This window comes from Exophiala bonariae (assembly GCF_035927105.1).
Source record: "Exophiala bonariae strain CCFEE 5792 chromosome Unknown scaffold_7, whole genome shotgun sequence".
NCBI classification, from domain to species: Eukaryota; Fungi; Ascomycota; class Eurotiomycetes; order Chaetothyriales; family Herpotrichiellaceae; genus Exophiala; species Exophiala bonariae.
Window position 1 is genome coordinate 581147 of NW_027042482.1, and position 24999 is coordinate 606145.

General features: G+C 48.4%; 8 protein-coding genes across 8 annotated transcripts; 5 read left to right on the forward strand and 3 right to left on the reverse strand.

Annotated features, from left to right (window-relative positions):
* Positions 1–709: 709 nt before the first annotated feature.
* On the forward strand, positions 710–2851 carry LTR84_012220 (uncharacterized protein; the record flags this gene model as incomplete). Its single annotated transcript, XM_064855744.1, has 10 exons — positions 710–750; positions 813–916; positions 970–1067; positions 1288–1339; positions 1400–1583; positions 1635–1726; positions 1776–2065; positions 2125–2318; positions 2371–2525; positions 2577–2851. 10 exons carry the CDS (start codon positions 710–712, stop codon positions 2849–2851), a joined length of 1485 nt encoding a protein of 494 aa, XP_064708404.1.
* A 526-nt stretch (positions 2852–3377) lies between these two features.
* On the forward strand, positions 3378–4857 carry LTR84_012221 (uncharacterized protein; the record flags this gene model as incomplete). The annotated part of the gene is made up of 2 exons (XM_064855745.1): positions 3378–3534; positions 3674–4857. 2 exons carry the CDS (start codon positions 3378–3380, stop codon positions 4855–4857), a joined length of 1341 nt encoding a protein of 446 aa, XP_064708405.1.
* Positions 4858–6581: 1724 nt separating this feature from the next.
* On the forward strand, positions 6582–8258 carry LTR84_012222 (uncharacterized protein; the record flags this gene model as incomplete). The annotated part of the gene is made up of 4 exons (XM_064855746.1): positions 6582–6971; positions 7022–7548; positions 7594–7876; positions 7941–8258. 4 exons carry the CDS (start codon positions 6582–6584, stop codon positions 8256–8258), a joined length of 1518 nt encoding a protein of 505 aa, XP_064708406.1.
* Positions 8259–8503: 245 nt separating this feature from the next.
* Positions 8504–9834, reverse strand: LTR84_012223 (uncharacterized protein; the record flags this gene model as incomplete). The annotated part of the gene is made up of 4 exons (XM_064855747.1): positions 8504–9383; positions 9448–9606; positions 9665–9767; positions 9816–9834. 4 exons carry the CDS (start codon positions 9832–9834, stop codon positions 8504–8506), a joined length of 1161 nt encoding a protein of 386 aa, XP_064708407.1.
* A 3015-nt stretch (positions 9835–12849) lies between these two features.
* LTR84_012224 (uncharacterized protein) lies at positions 12850–14379 on the forward strand (the record flags this gene model as incomplete). The annotated part of the gene is made up of 3 exons (XM_064855748.1): positions 12850–12921; positions 12977–13861; positions 13924–14379. The coding sequence occupies 3 exons, from the start codon at positions 12850–12852 to the stop codon at positions 14377–14379; spliced, it is 1413 nt and encodes a 470-aa protein (XP_064708408.1).
* Positions 14380–15120: 741 nt separating this feature from the next.
* LTR84_012225 (uncharacterized protein) lies at positions 15121–16801 on the reverse strand (the record flags this gene model as incomplete). Its single annotated transcript, XM_064855749.1, has 2 exons — positions 15121–15438; positions 15530–16801. The coding sequence occupies 2 exons, from the start codon at positions 16799–16801 to the stop codon at positions 15121–15123; spliced, it is 1590 nt and encodes a 529-aa protein (XP_064708409.1).
* Positions 16802–16865: 64 nt separating this feature from the next.
* Positions 16866–19700, reverse strand: LTR84_012226 (uncharacterized protein; the record flags this gene model as incomplete). The annotated part of the gene is made up of 8 exons (XM_064855750.1): positions 16866–17520; positions 17577–17834; positions 17893–17998; positions 18051–18533; positions 18777–18833; positions 19222–19309; positions 19365–19388; positions 19440–19700. The coding sequence occupies 8 exons, from the start codon at positions 19698–19700 to the stop codon at positions 16866–16868; spliced, it is 1932 nt and encodes a 643-aa protein (XP_064708410.1).
* Positions 19701–20363: 663 nt separating this feature from the next.
* On the forward strand, positions 20364–24827 carry LTR84_012227 (uncharacterized protein; the record flags this gene model as incomplete). Its single annotated transcript, XM_064855751.1, has 3 exons — positions 20364–20449; positions 20601–22869; positions 24126–24827. The coding sequence occupies 3 exons, from the start codon at positions 20364–20366 to the stop codon at positions 24825–24827; spliced, it is 3057 nt and encodes a 1018-aa protein (XP_064708411.1).
* Between the last annotated feature and the right edge of the window lie 172 nt (positions 24828–24999).

Here is a 24999-nt window from a genome sequence, read left to right on the forward strand (position 1 = left end):
ATCATTGGCGTGGTTCTGATCGCGAGCATACACTACCGCACTTCAGAAGGGTCTTTTGTATCTTATTCTTCACCAATTTAGCCCTTATGTCTTGTAGATCGGTGTGGATGTAAAATTATTGCGTCTCAGCCTTGGTTGTGAGCTCGCGCCGCAAATCGAGCAGGGGTGGCTCAAAGTCACGAAGGTTACTTTTTGGACCCGCATCTGCCCCAGCAGAAGCCTGCAGTTTCATTACGCCTCGATCGGAAATTCATGATAGTATCTGCAGCAGGCTGTGGGAAGGCCAAGTATGAATGATGTACAAGTATGACCAAGTACTTAGTATAATGCGCGTTTAGTGGTGCCCAGAGTTCCCTATTCCTTTTAAGGGGCCTAGGCCAGCCTATCGTTTAACTACAAATTCCAATACTTCAAAGATCGCTCAACTCCATGATTTCTATCGTTGTCCGCGATAAGTTTTCACACCTGCTCCGCACGAGATCGGCGAACTCGTCTTTTCCTTGATTATCACTTATCTTGGACATCGGTTAACGACAAGCTGGATAAGCACCATCTCCGAAGCCTCCTCAAGTATGTCCGGGTCAACTTACATATGTATGGATAATTCATGCTCCATTTTAACGGCCAGCTTGACATGTTTCTCTGACATTGCTTTTCTTCCTGCCACAACCCACACAGAGCCGCCATTGACAGCAGAGTATACGACAGTATGGCTACGAGGTGGAAGCAATTGAAAGAGCGGTTGCAAGTGTGAGTTAGGCCCGCGAGAATGATGATTGTGTAGGTGCAAGTGCTAATTGTCTCGTCAACAGCCCGATCGATCAGGACTCTTACTATGAAAACACAACTTGGTGCAACAGGGATCTCATCCCCATGCCTCCGGAGAGACGAACCTGGGGCATCTGGGGGTATTTCGGTCAGCACCCTTGGACTGACGTGAGCAGAAATTTGTCTAACAGATGGTCGCAGGATACTGGACCGTTTCAGGCTCCTGTATTTCTGCATGGTCGACAGGAAGTACCCTTCTCGCATTTGGGCTGAGCCCTCCACAGGCAATTGGCGTTGTGGTAAGTACAGCACAGGCTTTCTAGCACGCACGATGCTGATGGTCTCGACAAGATTGTTGGTGGTGTTCTCACGGGCCTGCTTGCTGTAGCTTGTGGCTGGATGGGAGAAAATCATCACATTGGATTTACAGTTTCCTCTCGTTTCTCTTGGGGAATGAGAGGGAGCTATTTTCCAGTTGTTTTGCGAGTGTTTGTTGCTTGCATATGGTTTGGTCTCCAGGCCTACTGGGGAGGACAGGCCACAAGAGTCCTTTGGGGTGCTATAATTCCAGGTGAGTCCTCCACTTCCACAATCATGGAAGACTGAGGCTCATGGCTGACACTTTACGAAGGCTTTGCTCACATGAAGAACTACTTTTCCGAGAGCTCTCACCTACTGACAAACGATTTCATCGGCCTGATCATTTGGATGGCTGCTTTCATCCCGCTCGTCTTGGTTCCGCCCGAACGTCTTCAAATTCCCTTTGCAATTTCTTTCGTCCTTTTCGGAAGTTCTTGTATCGGCATATTGATATGGTGGGTACACATGTGATACATCAGTATATCATACTTTCTAACAAATCTTAGGTCTGTACACCACGCTGGTGGTCCCGGTAGTATGTTTCATGAACCCGGTAGCACGGAGAACGTGGGTTGGGCATTCATGTTTGGCATCACAGGTACGTTCGTACTTCGATTTCTGTGTTCAGTTTCCTCATTATGTTGTAGCAATTCTGGGTGCATGGGGTGCTGGGACTCTCGGCCAGTCTGATTGGACGCGTTATGCAAATCGAAAATTCGCCCCGACTTTGTCACAGTTGATTGCTGCTCCGATAACCATTTCCGTCACTGCAATAATCGGCATCATTGTCACAAGTGCTGCCAAAGATGTCCTGGGTGAAATTATATGGAACCCAATCTATTTGCTCGCAGAACTTCAGGAGGAATACCATTCCAGCCCTCGTTCTCGAGCCGGTGTATTCTTCGCTAGCTTGGGACTGGTCAGCTCGCAGCTCGCGGTAAGTCAACTCAAGTGAATTCACCTGCAAATCCTTTGAGTCTTGACTAAGTGATCCAGATATCTGTGGTTCTGAATTCGGTGTCGACCGGAATGGACATGGCCGGCTTGTGTCCGAAATATATCAATATTGTCCGAGGAAGCTACATTATGGCGATTATCGGCATCGCATGTCAGCCCTGGCAGCTAGTGAGTACAGCCGACAGGTTCCTCAAGGTTCTATCAGGATTTGGTGTCTTCATGGCACCCGCGACGTAAGCAATCTCCTGAGTTGCAAAAGTCTTGATTGCTTACATCCTTTGTCAGTGGAATTATGCTAGCAGATTACCATGTTATCCGAAAGGCCAAGCTGAAGGTGAATGATCTATACAACGGCACAAGCTCATCAATCTACTGGTTCAATAAAGGTGTCAACTGGCGCGCAATCGTCAGTTTTCTCGCTGGTGTCTGGCCTCTTCTACGTAAGAAACCCCACGAAGTAGTATGGATACAATCTAATATTTCCATTCTAGCTGGTCTGGTCGGCACAGTGAACAGTATCACAGACCGGGGTTTTGTGGGTTGGATTCGCCTCTACAACTTAACATTCATCATCGGTCTCACAATCAGCTTCGTGGTTTTCTGGACACTGAATTGGTGCTTCCCACCTCCAGGGCTTGGTGAAGAGGCACCATTTGTGGACGGTGGAGTTCTATACGGCGTAGGCGAAGAGACTTCAATTGAGAGCCAGAAGGAACTTGAAGCCAGTGCTGATAAGCATACGGCTGTGACCAGCTTGTCTGCGTGATAAGTTGTGCGCCTGCTATCATGTAATTGAGGGCCGATACGCGATGTAGTGCTAGCCGCTTATTGCTGCTTCATATGAGTAACAGAAGATTCGTTCGTTGCTATGATTGACGGGGATCCTGACACAACTCAATGGAGACTATCCGCCCAAGTAGATACTAGTATTAACTAACGCAGAATACACTCTTTTGATAGAGGTGCTATTTGCTCGCCCTCTAGTTAGCGCATGCATTGTCTCGGATAGACTGTGGGGATATGATAAGACTATGATAACCACAACCTAGGCACTTCTAGGGGATGCGCCAAGAGGCTGTAGGGATTAGTCTTCTACCCTACCTCGGTCGTCCTTCAACTCGACTTTATAACATCATGATCCTTTACAAACCTTTGGCCTTCTCACGCCGGATAGGTAGCCGAGCTCCATCTAATTTACGACCAACAATCATTACTCTGTTCATCACTATTTTGTTTTACAATCACTGAATATCCGCAACAGAAACCCCTCTTGTTTTTGCATTGTCTTTAAGATGTCACAGGAGTCTCCCAACCAACCCCAGAAGAAGCGACGCTTCAAGATTCAGAGTGAATTTGGCAAGTCCAGGCAGTGGAGGGGCCGCAAGAGTCGACCATGCGATGTGTGTCGAAAGCGGAAGACTGCTTGTGTGATTGAGGACAGCCCGCCTTGTGAGTGATTCGTTATGAACGAAGAGGACCTCGAGCACTCATATCAAGCCTCAAGGCTTGTTTTGCAGAATAAGAGGACTGGATTGCAAATCCTCGCTCGAGTTTCCGAAAGCACCTCATTTATCCAGTCCTCCGCCAGCGGATGAGGAGGTCGAGCTTGCCATTTCACAGGACATTCCACTGGACCCTATACTTGAGGACAGCCCAATTTTTCATCAACATATTAGCCCTACTAGCACCATTGAAAACACACTCCTCTCTCCTGTCCCTATTATGGAACAGATGAGGATGCGCGACGAATTTGTGAACCTTTTTCCGAGAACGCCAAGTCGAAGCGATGGACGTGCTGGCGAACCCCAAATCTACACCCTCGAGGACAATAACAATCAGACAGCACATTCCATGGGACTATCTGCTGAGCAAGATACCAATCTCTTAGCGACTTACCGCTCCGTAATCATCAACGAAAGAAACCGCGTTGCCGGCGACATAATCAAGGTGCATCCGGGAGATGCTAGGCAAGGAGCTCCGCCACTTCATTTTTACATCCTAAGCGACTTATTCATGCCATACGACAATGCTCTCAAAGAAGAATCTTCCCAGAGAATTGAGTCCAAAGTTCAACATCATGGCCCCAGCCTTGTCCGGCTCTTCTTCAAATATGTTCACCCGGTGTACTGCGTAGTTTCCAAGGTGCGATTCCTCCGAGCATACAAGGAGGACAGGTTAAGTATTCCGACCTCACTTAGAGGAGTCGTATATGGACTGGGAGCTGCATTTTGGGACCATGATCCCACCCTTAACCTAATAACTCGACCTTTCGAACAACATGAGTTGTTTCAAGCTGCACAGATTTCACTGGACAAAGAACTTGAAGCCCCTAACTTGTGGAAAATGCAGGCATGCCTGTTGATGCTGCATGAAAGAGCGGCTGGTAATGGCATATTCGAGACGCCAAGGACGTGGATGCTCTCTGCTCAAGCGGTCGCTTGTGCACAGATGATAGGTCTGCACCGTGACCCGTCTCAGTGGAAGTTGGCGCCATGGGAGAAGAGTCTACGGAAGAAGCTATGGTGGGCGACCTATGTCACAGATGCTTGGGCGTCAGTTTCGCATGGCAATCCTCCGCATATTCACACGGACTCCTACGCCACCTCAAATCTAGATATGGAAGACTTGAGGTTTGACGAAGATGTCCCCGAAGATCTCTGTGATATGGTTGATATCTCAAGTGTAGGATTTGATGTTTCTACGGCGGCTCGATTTCTTGAGCTCGTAAAACTCACCCGAATACTTGGGAATTTACTCCGTGAATCTTTGTGAGAAGAACTTGATCATCGCACATTCTGATACGCAACTAATCCTTGGAGCAGTTCTGACCAGTCTTATCAATCCGCATCGCAAGATCCTTCTTATCAAGAAATCAAACTTTTAGAGATTCAATCCCAGCTCAGTTCCTGGCACTCTCTCATTCCACAGTGCGTGACCACGACTTACTCTGTAAACAAGCATGGAATCTTTAACAATTGTGAGTTCATGATACTCATATACCACAAGATTAGAGCTCCAATTCTGATGCCAAGCTAGGTCCTCTACATCTTGCGTACTTTGCGACCCAAGTTCTACTTCATCGGGCTTTGATGTCGCCAGCCTCCGCGGCTGCCAAAAATGATCCGCAATCCTCTCTTCATCGATACTTTAAGTCATCCATTGAACTGGCTGGTCTTTTCTTGGCGTTCACCAACGAGATAACGCTCCAATCCCTTCAATCGTTTTGGGGTCGACGTGAGTCCTCAAACCCCTCCGTTTCTGGTCAGCCAAGTAACATGACTTCTTGCAGACGGGCGCTCGCAGTTCATTCTAGCTGGGAACTTTCTGATATACTTATTTCTCCTCTCTTCGAATCCATGGCAGGTTCGTGAGACTTATCGACTTCTTGAACAATTCCATGAATCGCTCCAAAGAATTCGAGAACTTGTTGACGAAGAGTCCGTGCCCTTGATTAGGCCAGTTGCACTGAGGATTGATTCATTCTTTACCCAGGCCGCCCAGGCGATGAGAGGATCCGAAAGAGCCCCGTACACCGCGCACGAGGTGGTGGAGACTCCGTCATGAAGAATTGATGTCAACGCAACTCTAATAAACAGTTCTTGGATGATCAGAAGACCCTATCTATGCTTCCACGACAAACATCAAAGCTGAGTTGTGCCTGCACCAAGCAAGCTAGAGGTCCTGCAGAAAGTTTAGAGGGGGAACAGCTACCTCAAACCTCTTGTAGGTGAAGGTATATCTTATGTTTGAGTTGCAACAATATGCAGTGCGTCATCCGACGACCAAACCGATGACTTCCAATGGTTAAGAGACCATATTGGGATGATTTACGAGGATGCATGTGCACTGAACCAAATCGGGGCAGTTCATTCCCCAAGGTAGGCCACATGGTAGTGACAAATGGAAGATTTGCCGAGTATCAATCCAATTGGTTAAACAATCAGGCCAAATGCCGCCAGAAACGGGGTGGCAAGATTTGCATGATGCTGTAGCACAAGTCCGATTTTGCTGCCTCTACCATTGCATTTCCTCCCGACCTTCAGGATGCAACACTAAGCTCGACTAAACAATCGAGAATCATCACCACTAATACCATGTTTGATTGGTGCAAATAACAAAACTTCAAGGGTTAGACTGTGGAGGATGACGAACTTTGCGCTTTCGAGGCTTAACGCTATGCACTATCTGACATGGAGTCTGACTCATGTGCGCGAGCCCTCAGAGAGGTTCATTTGATTGACAGGTAGTCAGATGAGGTGTTGAACTTCAAAAATACTGTTCCCCGATCTGCTTGCTTATGTCAAAGTCTCGAGGACCCCCAGGGTGAAATATGACCTCCACTAACCTCATGCTTATGCTATCGTGCGCAAGGGGTACTGGCTTATTGTCTACTTATGTCTATGCTGAATAGGGGCGCGAACTCACTGTCGATAAGAAACCCTGGTCGATAACTTGACATTTGACTTCCCTCCCAGTGTGGCATCCTGGCAGCAACCATGCTAGCTCAAACTTCACCAGCGATCATCAAAGTCGATTCCAGCTATATCTTTCTCACACTTGGCTCTTTCTTCGTTCTGTATTGCGTGGCATACATCTCATACTATCGCTACATTCATCCGCTCTCGCGATACCCTGGTCCCTTCGTTGCATCTTTCACCAACTTTTGGAAAGTGTATCAATTATGGACATCACACCTGCCTGACAATTTGATAAAGGTACACCAGAAATACGGAAGCGTTGTGCGAGTTGGTCCAAATGATCTATCTTTCAATTCTGCAGAAGCTGTTACTCAAATATACAAGGCTGGGCGGGATATGCCGAAGACGGGGTTCTACGAGGGCTTTACCACGTTCAATCCGAATCTTTTTGGAACAAGAGATGAAGATGTAAGCAGCTATCAGCAAATCCGGTGATAATATACTCACGCGCAGCATAGATACACGCGATACGCCGTCGGCAATTAGCCCATGGGTTCTCAATGCAGTCGGTCAAAGACATGGAAGAATATATCGACAGACATATCGAAAAGCTGTTGGAAGTTCTCGAGGGCCAGGCAAAGACTGGCGAAGCATTTGATCTTAAAGAATTCTTCGCCTTTTACATGCTCGATGTTCTCGGCGACCTTGCTTTCAGCCAAAGCTTCAATGCACAAGTGGACCAAAAACCTGAAAAGCTGCCGCCTATCAACGACCATGTCTTCCTGGCGTGCCTGATGGGAATGATGCCCGAGATGTTGCCGTATCTGAGAGCTGCGGCAGCATGGACCCCTCTTCCGTGGTTAAGGAGGCTGTTCAGAGCTCGCGCACAATTGAAAAGTCTTACTGCGCAGTGCGTAAGACGACGGCTCGATGAGAAGGTCAACGGGCGGAAGGACCTACTCACGTCGCTGATCAATGCGGTGGATCCTGTAACAGGTGCAAAACTCACGGAGATTGACATAAACACCGAGGCTTTTGCTATGATGTAAGTCTATCTGAAAGCTCTAGACTCTTGCTGATACGATACAAGCGTCGCTGGTGCTCACACGACTGCCGGAACATTGACGCTATTATTCGCGCGTTTACTTCAAAATTCTGAGATTTTGGATAACGTTGTTGCTGAGATCGATTCGAACATCGTTGCTGTTCCTGGACAAGCAATTGGTATCTCCGGTCTTGAGCAGCGGATCCCATATTCCACGGCCTGCATCAACGAAAGTTTTCGAATCAATTCTGTCTTCACTATGACTCTGCCTCGAAGTGTGACCTCACCTACGGGAGCCGAAATAGATGGGCATTGGGTACCAAAAGATGTGAGGCCTACCCATTGATTCTGCTCCCGAACATATCAAAATGCTGACATCCCTCGATTTCCAGACCGCCGTCTTCAGCTTGAATCACGTTGTGCATCATAATCCAGCTTTATGGGGTGCAGACACGTTCAAATTCGATCCCAGTCGCTTCCTTGGTCCGGAAAAAGAAGATTCCAAAAGGAGGTTGGGGCCTTTTGGCGTTGGACATCGCATGTGTATTGGTCGCAACATGGCTATGACAAGCATACTTAAGGTGCTTACAACATTACTCAAAAACTATCAATTGGAAATGGTGGACCCCAAGCAGAAGATTGTGACGGCGAATGTGGGAATTTCGGAAATGGAAGGACCATTGATGTGCCTTGCGAACAAGAGACACTAGGATGATTATACCATAAATGTTTCAGGTAGGATACATCCCGTCAAATATTGCGTATTGTATTCGATGCCGGGAAACCTTTCGGGAGTTATAGAATTTGGTTTGCTTCAGGTATGAGTGTTGGCTCAGAAGTAATGTACTGACCAGGGATTCCCAAGGTTTTTGGCGTGGGTCTGGACCCAATGCAATTGAATTTGTCCATGTCTTATTCGTGCGAGGATACCTATGGTGAGCTGTTTCCACATGTCTCAAGCTGGGGCCACGACCTCACGGCTTCGAACAGGATAAAGCCTGAGCTCCTCAGTAGTTCGACGTTGTAGTCTTGGACGGAACAAAATACCGAAGCTCAAAATCCATATCATCTTTTGCATTAGAGGCCTGTCATCGACCGTGTAGCTTCCTTGTAATCCGGGATCTGTATTTCCACATTGTTGCTCGTTAGTGGGGTGGGCGGTCGAATCTGCACGAAACAGCAAACCAAAAGTGAAGATCGATAGGATTTTGAGTAACAGTGACCTGTCATCAGGCTTGACATTTGCTTGTACTTCAGTCCTGCCATCTCGTGCGAGGTAAACGTGATAGTTTTGAGGAAGATACCGGCCGGGGTTCCATATGTTCCAGATGGCAGAGTTGATGAGCATAAGGGTGGCCTCAAACAGATAGAAATACCACTCATATCTCAGGATTGGTGTCAGTTTCCTGAGACTTTCGAGATCGCTGAGGTCCACAGTCGTCGCACCTAAATGCTCTACTAGCCGATAGATGCATCGGACAAATATCAAAGCCATGCTAACATAGAGCGTGTTCAGAGGCGTCCTGACAGCTCTCACCAGGATTTTGTTCCTGTAACAACGAAGATGGAAGATGCTGGCAAGAGCGACAAAGGTGAGGATAGCTGCCAGCTGCATCGAGAGCGCTGCTGTGTTCAGGCGACTGCCTAATTCTTGCGTAGTGTGGGAGGAGGATGGATTCGAGGATAAGGAGACGCCTAGAGAGTTTAAAGCCTCGACAACGGCCATGAAGGCACCAAATACTCTGAGAACTTTCCCTGGAGGGAATGGTGATAGATGAGGGACATAGTGGAATATGCGACCGAGGACATGATAATTCGCAAGTTCAAGCAGTGGACTAAGTACAGCACAAAGCTTCCTATTAGCAGGGATGGCATGGTCGCACTCTAGATTTTACTTACGGTGAGACATATATGAAGACCTGGCTCATAATGAAGACGATCAGGTTTGGGGTACTGTATAAGTAATTGTAGGCTCCATATTCTCTCATGGCATAACCTGCGGTAAACAGAACCGCGCAAAGGGGTTGGAGCCCAACAACTTTAAAGCATTTGTAATAGCTGAACAGAGATTATTAACCGATTCTTGACGAAGGCGAGCACAGGATATTCGACTCACTAGCATTGCCAGACATGGCCGATGGCCGAAATACCGTAAGCGACTGTGAAGACAATTGGCGCGACTTTGTTGGGAGCATAGACGTAAAGGCTCATCAAAACTGCTGCATGTCAGTAAAAGGTAGCACCAGACGATGTATCGAAGGACTGACTGGGCTCGCCACTTGACATTGTAGATAGTTATGGCTCAAATAGGCCACTCTCCCTGTAAAATGAGAATGGAAGCAGTTTTGTCGACTGCTTCACTGTGTTCGCTGTGGGTTGGAGGTTGTGGGAACAGGATGGGTACATTCTCTGAAAAGGACGTGAAGACTTTCTTATAGCCTCCCGCGAGTGGTACTTGCGACAATCTTGCGTCGATGTGATTTTCGCAAAATCTACCGAGTTTATCGCCTTGGTGCTTCATCTTGCTACTGTAGTACTTTCACAAATGGGGCTCTGCTACGATAGCCTTCCCAATTTTGGATAATAATTTTCATCGTTCCATGTCAAGCTCCGTAGAAGAGTAATAGGTGGCTTAGATGGGCATTGGGGCTTCAGCACAAACCGTGGTGGAGTGTCGCCGCGCTTGGTAACGTCGTTCAACATAGTATTAAGGATGCCCTGCCTATCCGGTGGGTACTATTCGATTAGGTGTCCATATTCTTCCTTGGATGATAGGTGCGGCCTAGTGAGAAGAGATCTTCTCCTGTAACGGTCCCGTTGACTTTGCGGCAGGCAGCATCATTGTTACTATTGAGATTGTAACATGCTTGAGTGAGGGTCTCTGCGAGTAGTTTCGATAAACTGCCACTTGAGCCTAAATAGGAGTGTATTTTGGCCAAGCCGCTTCGGCCTTGTTGTTTTGGGTTAGTGGCGGGACTCGAGAACCCGAAATTGGAGCCAGGCAGCAAGTTAAGCATTGAATACTTGAATAGCTTCATTTGACGATGCTGATTAGTTACAAAGTACATACTTGTAGTATTCGTTTCTCAAATCGGTACGCGTTCCTCGCAGAGACTTGACCACAGTTCATGGAATCCATGAGAGCAGACGGAGATCTCGGCGTTTCTTTGTCTTTGCCTGTCGAGAACCTGGAGGAGGGGTAGTTTTTGACGGACACCCTTATCCGGACGCATCGTCACAAATGATATGGGAAGAGAAAAAACCCACTGTTGGGAATGTCGCCGACGCCGCTTAGTCTGTGACTCGTTGCGACCTGGATGCAAGAGATGTTTTAAATCAGGAATTCCCTGCCCTGGATACAATGGGGTTAAGCCAGCAAGGCTGAGATGGCTCGCGCCTGGACGAGTGATATCCCGGAATCAACCAAGGAAGGAGTCACCTTCAAAGGATACCGATTGTGACGGAGACACCATACTCAACGACGCAGACGGTGGTCAAGGTAGCATGATCAAAACCGTGGTGCCGCACCTTCGCTTCGAGACTGAAGTCCGGGCCTTTGTCGAAGCTGCCGAGTATTGTAAGTAAAGTTCATGAGAAGAGATCGTTGTCTTTTCGCTGATGAACCAGACAATTCCTGCATATTTCAGGACATACTACCGACCCAGGAGCTAGGGTCAAACCCATATCTGTACATCATCACCCCTGCTGTTTTCCAGCATGGGCTCTCTCTACCCGCCCATTTACGGTATAGTTTCCTCTGCATGACTTTCAGCCATCGAACCAATCGAGCAAATGACGAATCTCAGAGCAGGAATTTGGCAAGGAACTTTTATTACTATCGAGGATTAGTCATCCGTTCCCTCACTCAGGATCTGAATTTGGATCGTGGACTAAGAGATGGCATCACCATTGCTGGCATTGTAGCGTTGTTGCTCCTTGATGTAAGTCCTCAATACACAAGAGATAGACGAAGATAACTGAAACTTCTCCTTATCTAGCTTCAACAGGGGCCACAAGTCCATCCAGGTGCCTTTCTCAATTGGCGCATTCACTTCGATGGAGTGTATCGATTGATCATGCTTTGTGGCGGCATGCGCACCTTGGTTGGCATGAAGGGCATGGAGCCATTGCTCTTGACTTTGACATTGTAGGTCCCCTATGGCAAGTACCTCGGGTCAGGATAGTTTAGCTTACCAGGTGCAGCATCGCTGTTTTCGCAAACACGACATCCCCAGCATCAGATTTGACAATGACGGGCGCGCATATCCGAGATACTGAATGTCTTCTTGAGCACTATGGCCACAGGATATTTCCCTTCCAGATGTGCCCACCTCCATTGTTCGTCCACGTAGTTCAGATCAATCACCTACGTTGGAGAGCGACGAACAACGGACATAGTCAGAAAGACGGCCTCTCAGAAAAGGCTTACGATTTGTTGAATGCGGTTGAGACTTTCTCTCCACAGCAATGGGCAATGTCCAAGAAACAAAGTGTTGAAAACTGGACTGTCATAGCATGTGCTTTTCAGGCTGCCGTGGCGATATATTGCATATCGTCGCTCCAGAGTTCTTCGGTATTACCGAGTTGCCCACGACTGAGGATACAATCTGCCTCCCACGGCCAAGCATTGTACTTCTTACTCAAAGAGTCGTTGAAATCCCCGGTGCTCAACAGAGCCATGCTCTGGCCGCTGGCTATGCTCGGTATGGAGGCAACTCGTGGAAGCGTGAGCATGCGTGAATTCGTGAGGGAACAGCTCTCCGAGTTGAGCCGGGAATTCGGCACAAGCGTCCCACTGACGACAAAACTCGTTCTTGAGAGATTCTGGAACTCAGGGAAGGTGCACTGGGACGCGTGCTTTGATAAGACATATGTTTTTGTGTCACAAATTGCCGTGGACATTGGGGGAGTATCCGCAAATTCCCCGACAGAGTCTGATGGAAGCTCAAATCATCAGGCTGGAAGGCTCGTATTTGAAGAAACTGAGGTGGCCGAAAGTGGTCGTGCAAACGCCACTATGGATCTCCACCAAGCAGCCCCGTTGGAGATAAACACTCAATTAAGCATCAATAGTCCGGGGAAACCAGGAGAAAGCTGATCCCGTCAGCACAATGAATAGAGTTTCGCTCAGCTGTCACAATCCACGGGGTAAAAACACAAACCATGGTGTTTCTCTTGACAGCCTTCAAAAAATCTCGACCTGACACCTGTTCACCCCTGAATGTGCAGTGTGATGGAACGACCATTATGGCTTTCCCAGGCACGATCGTGTCTTCCACAAACAACCACACACCCAAAAAGATGCTCCGGCGATCTATATCCCAAAAGTCAACTTTGCTGTTGATATTTGTATTTTTCACTGGGATTTTCACCGTAAGTCTAACACGTTTGGTGGATGGCTTGAACGCTAACTGTGGTGGTCGCTCAGGGTGAATATCTTAGGAATGGATCTTCCCGCCACAAATCAATACACTTGAGGAGAGTCGACGCATATTGTGCAAAGTTCAAGTATCCAAATGATCTTGTCATCGTACTGAAGACCGGAGCGAATGAAGTCTACGACAAAGTGCCAACCCAGCTCTTAACATCACTCAGCTGCTATCGAGATATACTGGTTTTCTCCGATCTAGAGCAGAAGTTTGGGGGCTATCATGTCCACGATGCTCTGGAAAATGTTCCAATGACTGTGCAGCGAGGGAATGCCGAATTCAACTATTATTACAAGTTGCGGCATTACAAAAAGCACGGCAAGGATGTTGGCAAACTTCGAGAATCAGACGGAACGGCAGCCTGGGAACTAGACAAGTACAAGTTTCTTCACATGATGGAAGACGCTTGGAGGTTACGACCTGGCCGGAAATGGTATTTCTTCCTGGAGGCCGACACGTATCTTGTGCAGACCAACTTGTTCCATTGGCTCCGTCGTATGGATTCGAGAAAGCTGCATTATTATGGTTCTCATGCTTTTCACAAAGCAGCCTTTGCCCATGGTGGTAGCGGCTTCTTGCTTTCTGGGGTCGCACTTGCCCAGTTTGTCAAAGGGGATCATGGAGTCATTGACAGGCATGACGAGTTGATGAAGCAAGAGCCATTTGGTGATTATGTGCTTTCACAGGCCTTGATCGCGAAAGGTGTGAACCTCACGAATGCGGCACCGATGCTTTCGGCAGAGAAGCCTACAACTCTACCATTCGGTCCAGGACCAGCTGGGATCGATAGCCATTGGTGTAGACCGATTGTTACTCTGCACCATATCACTCCCCAAGAAGCTTCGTCGTTGTGGGAGCTGGAGCAGCACAGACCTGATCCCACTGTAGGTACTCGATCAAACATTGTCCTGTTCAACATGACAAGCAAAACTAACGGATCCAACAGGCACCACTTCTTTACGAAGAGCTATATAAAGCAATGATCAAGGCCGACATGCCCGCCACTCGTGATGACTGGGACAATTTGTCAGATCATTCGTATGTCCGGCCGCCTGGAACAACAGGTGACCGGCAGAAAGTGCTGGCCGATATGTCTATCGTGCAACAAGAAGCACATCTCTCGTTCGAAAAATGCGGCCGAGCATGCGAGGAAGATAACCGATGCTTCCAATATACGTACTCAAACCACACCTGCGGGTTTTCGTGGTTCTTCCGGATGGGCTCGCGACGGGAGCCTGAGGATGGCATCTCCTTCCAGTCGGGTTGGAATCTGGACAAGATCGCTCGGTATCAGGCTGAGCACGTTTGCAAAATTTCGACTGCGAGATGGGTAGATCCTCCGCGGGATCCTCCAGTTAATATCACCGCCAGCAGCAGCAGCAGCAGTATCGCAGCGACCTAATATGCAGTCTGCAGACTGCAGATACATTTTTCACAGGGAGATATAGGAGATAAATAGCCATGACAGCCATCCGTTCAAATGCCAATTACTAAGTATTTTCACATGCTCAGCACCACTCGATTGTAGACTTGCAGGCTAGATGTTTTTTTGGACCCCACGAGCTCTCCGTACACTTGCCCTTCAAAGTGGTTCAGGAGAGTGACATGTCAAATCCCCTAGGTGGCACACGATACTGTTGACAGCAAAACATAACCCCGCAGCCCCGCGGAGAGGACGCGTACGCGTCCAAGAACACACATGAGAATGTCCCGGAAATGCAAGAATCCCCCTAACAGGCAAGCTTTCGGCTGAGCGTCAGCCGTGGTAATTAGGCTCTACTAGCGCTTCGCTTGGGAAACTCCCGGGCCGCCATTGCAAAATCGCACGTGCTAACAGCGATAAGCTAATAGGCGACGTTTGATCCCGTGATCACTTATTGATTAGAGGAGTAGGACTCGAGGGTCATGATGGACCGGCATCTTCCTTTGGATTGTGAAGAACTACAGATGAGTAGCTTGGACCCAAAGATCAAGCGGCGATATCGCAGATCGGTGAGAAAAGTTTTCGTCTGTCTAAGGTCTCATCGGAAAAGAGTGTGGTGTGGGTGTAAACATGCGCTTCCGTCTACTAGAACGTTCCGGGATTTTCATGTCTGGTCATCATAAAGGAGTGGCATGTCTTGGTAGGGGAGGTGGAGGAGGATCAGGGTAAGGCTCCCAATGATCCAGGTCTCCATTCACCAAACGGTGCGGATTGTTGGCAATGGGTGGGAGGCGAGGGTGTGCAACTCCGTCTGGTCTCTCGGGAATCAACATGGTGATCGGCTACAGGAGTTAGTCTCTCATAATTAATCTCAAGCTCAGGGCCATCGTCGCCAGCGAATCTGTCTCTCGAGTCATCTATGGACATAGCGGTATCGGCTCCGGATATGTCAGCACCGTGCAAGTGCCCATACTCAGTTCCAGGCTCTGCAGGAGATGTTATGCTGTTGGCCCCGTCCTTCGTCGGCGTGACATCGGCCTAGGTCAAAATACAGTGAGTATATGAATAGCAGATCAAACAACGCAGGGGTTTTCTGTGGTTGATTTTATTAAAATCGTGACATACTCACCGGATGATAATGATCGGGCATATTGGGCCTCTGACGATCTATACCGTACAGATAATATTCTGAATTGGACCACTGAGGTTCTGACACTGATGGCCCAGGCGACATGTCGCCTGGACGGTCAGTGTTCATGTTTTTTGCGTTCAATCGGTGCTTGTAAACGGAAGCGACGGGAGATTCACGAGCTTGCGGAATGCTCTGATTTATCACGTCTTGCTCTTGCACGCTGTTATTGCCTAGATGTCTAGCTGTGGCTTGTTGCATGACTTCCGTCCGATAGTTGTAGATTGACTGGATGTAAGAAGGCGAATTAGGTCTTTGCTGTTGCCGTTTCTGCTCTTGTTCCAATGAGGTCCTCCCAAAGGGGTCAATTGTGCCCGAATGATTCCTGGTTTGGAAGGGTACTTCTCCTCTGGGACCATCCATAAAGTTGTCGTAGGAATAATTGCTCTGATCCAGCTGAGACGGGCCTGCAGATAGAGATTGCTGCAAATTGACGGCACTTACATTGGTGCCACCCACGAAAGCACCATTTTGTATTTGAGCCATAGGTTGTGGTCGTAATTGTGGTCGCTGTTGTGGTCGCTGTTGCTGTAAACCTTGTGGCTGTTGCGAAAGGTTTCGTCTCATCTGTGCTTTGTGATTCTCCCTCTGGGATTTTTGAAGAATATTTTGCCATTCAGATTGCGGCTTGTGCCTCAATAACTGCTGTAATGGGGCAGGGAGATCCTGCACGGCTGCCTCGCGTTTCTGAACATCTTGGGTAGTCGTGTCCTGCTGTAAATAGTGCTCGGGTGTCATCTGGTTCGCTGCTATATCTCGTTGGGCGGGTGCGAGGCGTCCGTTTCGCTGTCGCTCAAAGGCTTTCCGTTGGAGTTCGCGTAGGTTCGGAGCGGGATCGGATATTCTCTCGTCTGTGAAGGGTGCTTTGCCTCCAGGACTGCGTAGGAAATCTTCGGAGAAATAGTTTCGCTGATCAAGCTGAGAGGGGTCAGAGATGTCTTGCTGTATATGAGGCTGGGGTGTCTTTTGGATCGCCGCAATATCCCGTTGGACGAGCAGTTGTTTCTTCTGCGGTGTCATCGCTCCGTATGCGTCGGAGATAAAATCCGGAAAGATCGGGTCTGTGGTGTCCTGGTGGTACTTTGCTATGTGTCTGCGCAAAGACTGCCGCGTGAAAGCATGATCTGCGAGGTCGCAAGCGGGGTCCGAGCACTTTAAGATCCGGGAGTGGGAGATTTCATGCCTTCGACGCTCTTCTGTGCTACCGAACATTGGCAAAGTGCAGCCTCGATATTTGCATCGATATGGTAGACCTTTGTGGCGACAGTAGAACGCTTCAAGGTCTAAGCCCTTTAATGCCGAATTGGTTGAGTTCGATCAATACATCGTTCTTGGAAGACTCGAACAATTGTTCAAAGTTGTGTTGGAAACAACGGAAGGCCTCCCACAGCTTTCTGTAAGTCGAAGCATGTTGGTCGCTGGCGGCTTGAGTCGAACCTGGGTAAAGCATGGGCGTGCGGGGGTCTAGGTCTGCATATCGCTTGCGAAATGACACTTGGGCGGTTGGTAAATCAGTGGCATGAGACACTGCAGCAGATATGGTGAACACCACTTCCTCTATCTCATCACTATTAGCATACAGTGGAATGTGGAAAGTGCTTTGTTGAGTGTCATGGGATGAAGTTCCAGTCCGCACGGCCCAGTGGGATGCGAGATTGAGAAGCAATTGATGCAAAGCCAGAAATAATTGCTTATCAGTAATGCTCGTGGGGGGTCTTGAAGTGACAGCAAAGCAATGTTGGATCCAGAATTCGTGTACGTAGGGAAAGAGGTCGTGGAAACCTTTCAAGACTTGAAATTTAGCATCGTGTCCATCGTGGTTCGCCAGGAAAACTGCACACGTAGAGAGGTATCTCAAACTCGATGCTGTGATTCTTGCGTTTGTAGACCAGGCAGGAAGATATGGTCCACTCCTTTTACTCAGAAGATATCTAATAATCAGTACTCAGCCACTGTGATTTCAAATGCCATAGGTGGTAGAACTTACTCTCGAGCAGAGAAGTGCACTAACACGACGGTCTGGTCGTCTTTCTCTTCGATCAGAGGCTTGGAGGTGTCCAGGACACTCTTCAAGAGTTTTGTCGTTGAGTCGAGTGTCGAATCATCGTCTTCAAAAACAAGGGCGTCACAAACTTCGAAGGTTTTCAACGGGCGGAAAGCGAAAGCGATCCAGCCGAGGATGGAGTTGACTTTGCGCAACTGTTCACTGGTATAGTGATTGAGACGTTCAAGAATAGAGGCATAGCTATTTTATGCGATCAGTAACTTGAGCAGGGGAAATATGTGGCAAGATGTAAGCTTACATTCCATCTAGTCCGGGTGAAGTTTGCAGGACTACGTTCTGGAGATCGCGAACACTTCGTTGCTCAAACGCAAGGTCAACTACAAGTTTGGCCCACAAGAACATGCCTAGGCCACGGCTTAACTCAATGCACCTTTAGCATAAGGGTGGCTCTCTTACCTTGAGATTTGGAAATGATGTGTTGTTCAAGACCATCCACCAAACCATTTTCATAGTCACCTCGGAGGTTCGAGAGGCGTGCTTTGGTATACGCCGATATGTCCCTCGATAGCGATTCTTGTTCGACACTTAGTGAAATAAATGGCTTCTTCCGTAATTTGCGGATGATTTCCTCTGTTTCCCGTGAGCAGAAGAGTATTTTCAATCGGTAATGTTGAGAAGAGGTATCCGTGATTGGGACATCTAGCAGTTCTTGGAGAGTTTCTTTCTGTGCATTTCGGTCACATTCGTCCAAACCATCCACAACGAGATAGACCAGATCAAGCGAGCCCAAAAGGGCCCGAAAGAGTGATCGCAGCCTGGCGAGAGTTGGATTACTCCCCTTTGCTACCTCTTCGTAGACGAAAGGAATAAGTTCAGTCTTGAGTCTCAATATTGGATGATCAGGAGTCGGAGCATGAAACTGCAGAAGCTGTTGCTCTCCTTAGGAAGATCATATGTGCACAAGCAGTATAGAATTGTTGCATTGGGTGGAATCTGGGAGTTCCGGATGATGTGAGTTGCAATAGTAGTTTTACCTGTCGGCGTCAGAGAATACATGCCTGAGAAGTAGGGTACCAGACATACCTGCCCCAGGCTTTCCTTTCAGCCAGAGGTATGGACGATGATCATGCTCATCCAACCATGACCGAACCTTTGGATGCTCCAGTACCCATTCGCACGTACCTTCTTTACGCTTGGTGTTGTATTCGTCGAAGCGGTTCTCTTGGTCACAGTCTCGGCCTTTTAAATCAAGCCAGTTGAGCGTGGCAAACAATTGGTGGTCCCGCCTTTGCACAGTCCGGTGTTCAATGTCGCTCAGCAGCAGTTTCCGTGCTTTTCATGCCTCGGGTATATCGTGACTGTTGGCCTCTTTGTCTACCAGATCACGATTTCTCCTGAGATTCTCCAAGATTCCTTCAAACTGAGGAGAAAAAGACTTCCACGATCCATCAAATAGATGTCGCCAGCCTATCTGACGTCAGTCTAGGCATCGCCAAGTGGTGTTCATGATTAATATCCTACCTCCCCTGCGCAAAAACTTGTAGGCGTGAATATGGAAGTCGAGCAAGTCGGCAAGAACGTCACTAATAACGCTTTGAAACTCTTCGTTGTCTAGAAAGGCCCTCACTCAGCCTGTCTAGACGAGGTAGATGCCGGGCGATCTGGCCATAGGCATCGACAAGTTTCTCGAAGCCCGAGATATACTCGTTGCCAATCTGTTTTGGGATCCGATAATCAGCTTAGTTGGCATTCGATGGCTGACATACTTACAGTGAGGATCAGCTTGAGCGGAGCCTTGTCCGAAGTTAGCCATCCACTCAAGGAGATCTACAATAAGGATCTCACCCATATGAAGCACAGGTATGGTGTCCCTTGACATAGTGTCTCAACTGCAGTTCCTAGCCTCTCCAGAGCTGCGAACAGCGGCTTGATACGGCGGAGGTTACGAATGCATTGCCGGGCTTCTTGATCCCTCTGTACTACTTTGGCCGCCTCTTGAACATCTTTCAACGTGGTGGAGCAAAAGAGTCGTGCATCGGCCGGATAAATTGCTGTCTCCAGCTTCTTGAAGGCGGCCGAAATGGCGAGTCTTGATTGGTCGCTCATGACGCGCGGTTCGCGCCTGCTCACGCGAGGGCGTCTTAATCCGAGTCTCTCTTGCTTTCTTGTCCTCACGTATTCGCAATGGCAACGATGATGGTATGTTCAAGAATCGATATCAACCGCGAAAGAAGAGGCAACAGCCAGTCCTGTGCCACATTGCGATGAAATTGTCGGTCAGGCTGAAAGCACCCAGCCCTGCCCTGCATGCACGGCGCACCACGGCAGACACCGCCAGCCTGATCCAATCACTCTGTCTCAATCAACCTGCAAACCAGCGGCGCTCCTGTGGCTGATCTCGCGCCCTGTTCACTTGATATCTACCACCTGCGATCGTCTCTACTCTGCTGCTCATCCATGGAGAATATTCTGTGCTCATTGCCATGGTTGCCACCAGAGACTACCACCGTCATGGTACAAAAGTAGGCTTTTTGAGGGGCTGGTCTTCGTTGTGAGATGGCTAGGTGCGTTGGGATTCATGGCCTCGTCTCCATCGTCTCTACTCCGATTACTGACTCCTCCGTAGACTCATGGACCTGAATTACTGTCTTCAGCCACGAAGCCCACCACAAAATACTCCATCATGGGACTTTGAAGATCCTCGTCCTTCGAAACGCCCTCGACTTGATTTGGAATCGACCAAGTGTAGCTCTGTCTTAGCCGAGTGCAATGGAAGCTCGACCACTTTCAAAAGAAGTAGGGACAGCGGCCACCAGCAAAGAAAACAAACCACTGACTTGGTGTGCTTTGGCATGGTGGGTCTCAAGACTGGAGACAAATGCTGAATCCCGGCTGATCGATCTTGTAGTTGGTTGAAATACAATTTCACAACTTCAGGACAAAAACGCAAGATTGGACATATCTTCCGGGCCTAAGCTGGGACGGCTCCTCATCCCTTCTGCACAGGGAGACCGGCACCGTGGTGGATGTGACCAAAGACATGTCTTCTGTTCTCAGATCGCTGGCCTGTGATGGTTGCATTTTCTTCCAATTCGTTTTGAAGAACCCAACCTCTGATGCTCCACAACCGGACAGGAATAGCGTCGGATTGTCGATCATTATGTACGGGCCATCTACCACGGGCGACCGTGTTGGAGAATATCTGCTTGACTGCCGATTATACTTGCAAACACCCAGATTTTGCGACCACAACGTTCCTTACATCAATCCCCACTGTCTTTTCGTGGACGACGAATCGTTCGTCATGAGTAACGATTTGGATACCGATCTACAGCTTGCTCCAGACTCCCGAATCCAATCATTTACCGACATCTTTGCGGGAATGGCCAGTATCGAGGCGTTAAAAGAAGCGCAGCAACCCAAAAGTATCCTGACTCCTCTACACGCTCACCAGAAGCAGGCACTGACCTTTATGAAACGGAGGGAAGATGGATGGCAGTTTCATGACAAGAATCTGGATCTTTGGACGGCGCACTCTGACATCCGAGGCGCAACCAAATTTGAGAATGTTCTGACAGGCCACCGGCAATTCGAGCCTCCGCCACCATTCCATGGAGGAGTTATTGCGGATCCTATGGGCCTAGGCAAGACTTTGACGATGTTGTCACTGATCGCCTCAAACACATGGACTGACCCATCGAGGAGTACGCATCTCAACGTTCATGGCTTTCCCACGGTGAAAACCACGCTCGTTGTAGTACCATTTTCGCTTCTGTTCGTCTGGTCTATGCAGTTAAACCTGCACGTCAAGCCAGGTCAAATGAGTACTTGCGTCTTTCACGGCGCTAGACGCCATCTGATTGCCGCTAATCTCTTCGACTATGATGTAGTCATAACAACCCTGAACACTGTGGCTTCGGAATGGAAAAGGCATCGAGATTCACGCACACAATCGGGCAGAAACAAGTTTTTCACAACATATTGGCACCGCATTGTGCTTGACGAAGCTCATATGGTGCGCTCCCAACGCACCAACATTGCTCGGGCTATCTGTGCCCTTGAATCCCACCATCGTTGGTGTATCACCGGAACCCCTATCCAGAATAAGCTCGGCGACCTATACAGCCTTCTCAAATTCTTGAGAATTCATCCATATGATAGTCTGGAAGACTTCGAAAGAGACATAGCACAACCATGGAGGAATCAACTAGATGAGGCGGCATTACACAGAATCCAACTGCTCGTGCGCATGATCGCCTTACGTCGGTCGAGAGATGTGGTCCGACTACCTCAGCTGACGGAACACATTTGCTATGTCAATTTCGGTCCACGTGAGCGCAAATCCTATGAATTGGCTCGGAAAGGAGCGGTGGACGTTATTGATTCGGCAATGTCAGCTGCGAATTCCAGTGGATCGTCCTTCATAACAGCATTGCAAAAGATCAATAATCTCCGATTCATCTGTAATCACGGGACTTTGTTCGCCAGAAGGAGGCATCTACGAAAGCAATCTCGACAAGTGTTTCGGGGGATGCACGAAACCGATGCCTTGGACATGATGAATACTAGCAATGGTATCTGTATTCAATGTGGGACTGATATTCAAGAAGAAGACGAGGAAAGTCGACTTCTCGACGACAGAACTTCCTCTTTCGACTTATCCCACTCTGAGCTGTGCAAGAAGTGTCTAGAGCTAAGTGAGAACGATGCCTCGCTGTCTCCAGCGACCACGAGCTCTGATGATACAGCTTCTGAAGCCCCCGAACCCCACGATGATGAGATATCTAGTAAAGCCATAGCCCTGCTAGAATATCTTGATGGGATGCCTCACGGAGATAGATGTGTTGTCTTTACCTTCTGGACGTCAACGCTAGACATCATCGAACAAGCCCTTGCTAGGTCTTGCATCTCATCCTGTCGCTATGACGGAAAACTTAGCCGCGCTCGAAGAGACTTGGTTCTTCGAACCTTTGCACAAGACATATCCATCAATGTCATTCTCGTCTCGATCAGCTGTGGAGGCCAAGGTCTTGATTTGACTGCAGCGAACCACGCCGTTCTTGTCGAGCCTCAGTGGAATCCAATGATGGAAGAACAAGCTATCTCTCGCGTGTATCGCCTCGGTCAGACCAAATCAGTGACAGCAGTTCGATTGGTTGTGAAGGACACCTGGGAAGAGAAAATTATGGCAGTCCAGGCACGTAAAAAAACTTTGGCAGATTTAGTCATGAACCAGACGCAATTGAAAGGTGAGGACAAGAGAAGTCAATTATGGGTGAGTACAAAGTTATTTTGTGACCAGTTTTGATCGCCCACTGATTCTTGATAGCAACTGCGAGAGTTAGTGTCCTAGATCGCCGTGTTCCAGCCACTAGCAGCTCAAGCTTTTTGAGCCTTAAGTCAGTAAGGAGTACGGGTTGACGCGTCATTGAAACGGCCAGTACCGTAAAAGAGCGATAGTTTGCGGTCCCAGCAGATTACCTTGCGCCCGAAGCGATCAAATCCTGATTCGGGCACTGGTGCTTGAGCATCGGTTTCGAATCTGACCGCGTGATCTATCGAGATACCAGATCCGAGAAGGACCTTTCTTCCCCATTTGATAGCCAGGCCTGCTGCCCACTCTATCCTTGGTTCGTCGAACGTTGACACATGCCATTGCTATGTCCTTTGGCAAGACTAGGAACCTCGAGTGACACACTAGGCGCTTGAGGCTAAGACGGTATCTACTATTCATCTATCGAGCCGCTGAGATGGCAACATGGTCAGCCTTGGTCACTCTGGTACAGCCACTTATATCAAGATAAGGGTCAAGGAACGCTTTGAGTAAGCCGCCAGTGTGATGCTACTTCTGAAAATAGTTCCCGCACGAAAAATTGAATATTCACAACGACCTAATGTTGCTTTGTCTACGACGTATCGTCCTTGAGCAAGACAACCATACCATTCTATATATGAGTTGTAGACCAACGCCACCAAGTGAAGATGCGGATGTCGAGTCCAGGTCCTTTGGACGACTAACTACCTCTGAGCGCATTGACAATGGAAGACTGTTTCTTTGTTCTGCGCTTTAAATGCTGTGCAACACACCAGTCACGCCCAACTCCTCTAGGTACATTCATTGTTTCTCTCATCTCTCTAATCTAAGATTGCCCGTGTTGCATCTCCCCCTCGGACCCCTTTTACCAATAATTGCGTCTGTGAGATATTCTTTTTCCCTTGTGGCGAGTGGCCGAGGCTATGAACGGGAAGCTGCGGCTCGAGGCTTGCGTCCATGGGTTATGTCTACGATCCTAGCACAGATGAGAGAAGATGAGCACGCATGCCATGGCTTGCGAAGCAGTCTTGTAAGAAATCAGTCACCGATGACTCGGCTACACTGCCTGCCTCGACACTGCCTCGACGCTGCCTCTGCAGGGCGGACTTGTAACAACAATATGTGTTATCTACAAGGTATCCATTCTTGGAGATGTCTCTCCTTGCTTGTACTATACACCCAGCACAACGCTCATCCGCGCAAAATACTCTCGATAGGACTCAATTCGAATCTGTATCACGACCCCGCGCACAACTGTCAAGGTCATCAGCAAGATGGCCTCTTCTGCTGCTCCGGCAGTGGATCAAATCGACATCGTTGGTAGTCTTACTCATCTGCATGTTGAAGGGCCCAATAACCCAACATCTAACAACAACGACGCTAAAGATGCTAGTAAACCAGTCCTGAAGTCTAATTTGGATAATGTGGTTGAAAAATTGTCAGAAGAACAGTCTGCCGAACAAGGATTGTACGGTGACGAGCTTGCAAAGAGCGATGACGAAGATGATGACCACACCCCTTCTGAAGATGCTGATGAGTACTCCGAGTATGAATCCGATGAAGATGATGAGATTGCGACTATTATCAAAGAGTCTAGTGAAGAACTTGAAACTGCAGTTCTCACCAAAGACTCCGGTGAAGACTCCGGGTCCGAATATTCTGAAAACTCGGACGATGAAGTCTATCAACTTGAACTCGAAGTTGCTGCTTACGAATACAGAAAGATGTACGAAGCAGAGCAGGCTATCCTTGCCGCCAAACAAGACGAGAAGAGTTGCACAGAGTTGAATGTCGACCTTAAAGAGCTTGCTAGGGAGGCTGATGAAGAAATCAGTCGTAGTGAACAGCCCGATGAAGAAATCCTTACCTGTCTTCCTGACTCTACCACATTCGGCGCCTATGGCCAGAATTTGGAATGAAAAGTCGTCATTCTAGCGCTTATCACTTAATGCTGCACTTCAAATGAACACGCACTCTCAGTTGTACTGAGAAGTGAGAGATTCACAATACTCAGTCCTGCTTGGAATCCTGAGTAAGCCGCTTGGCAAATACGAAGCATCCCCGCGATCTCTACAAGCCATACTTGCTGCC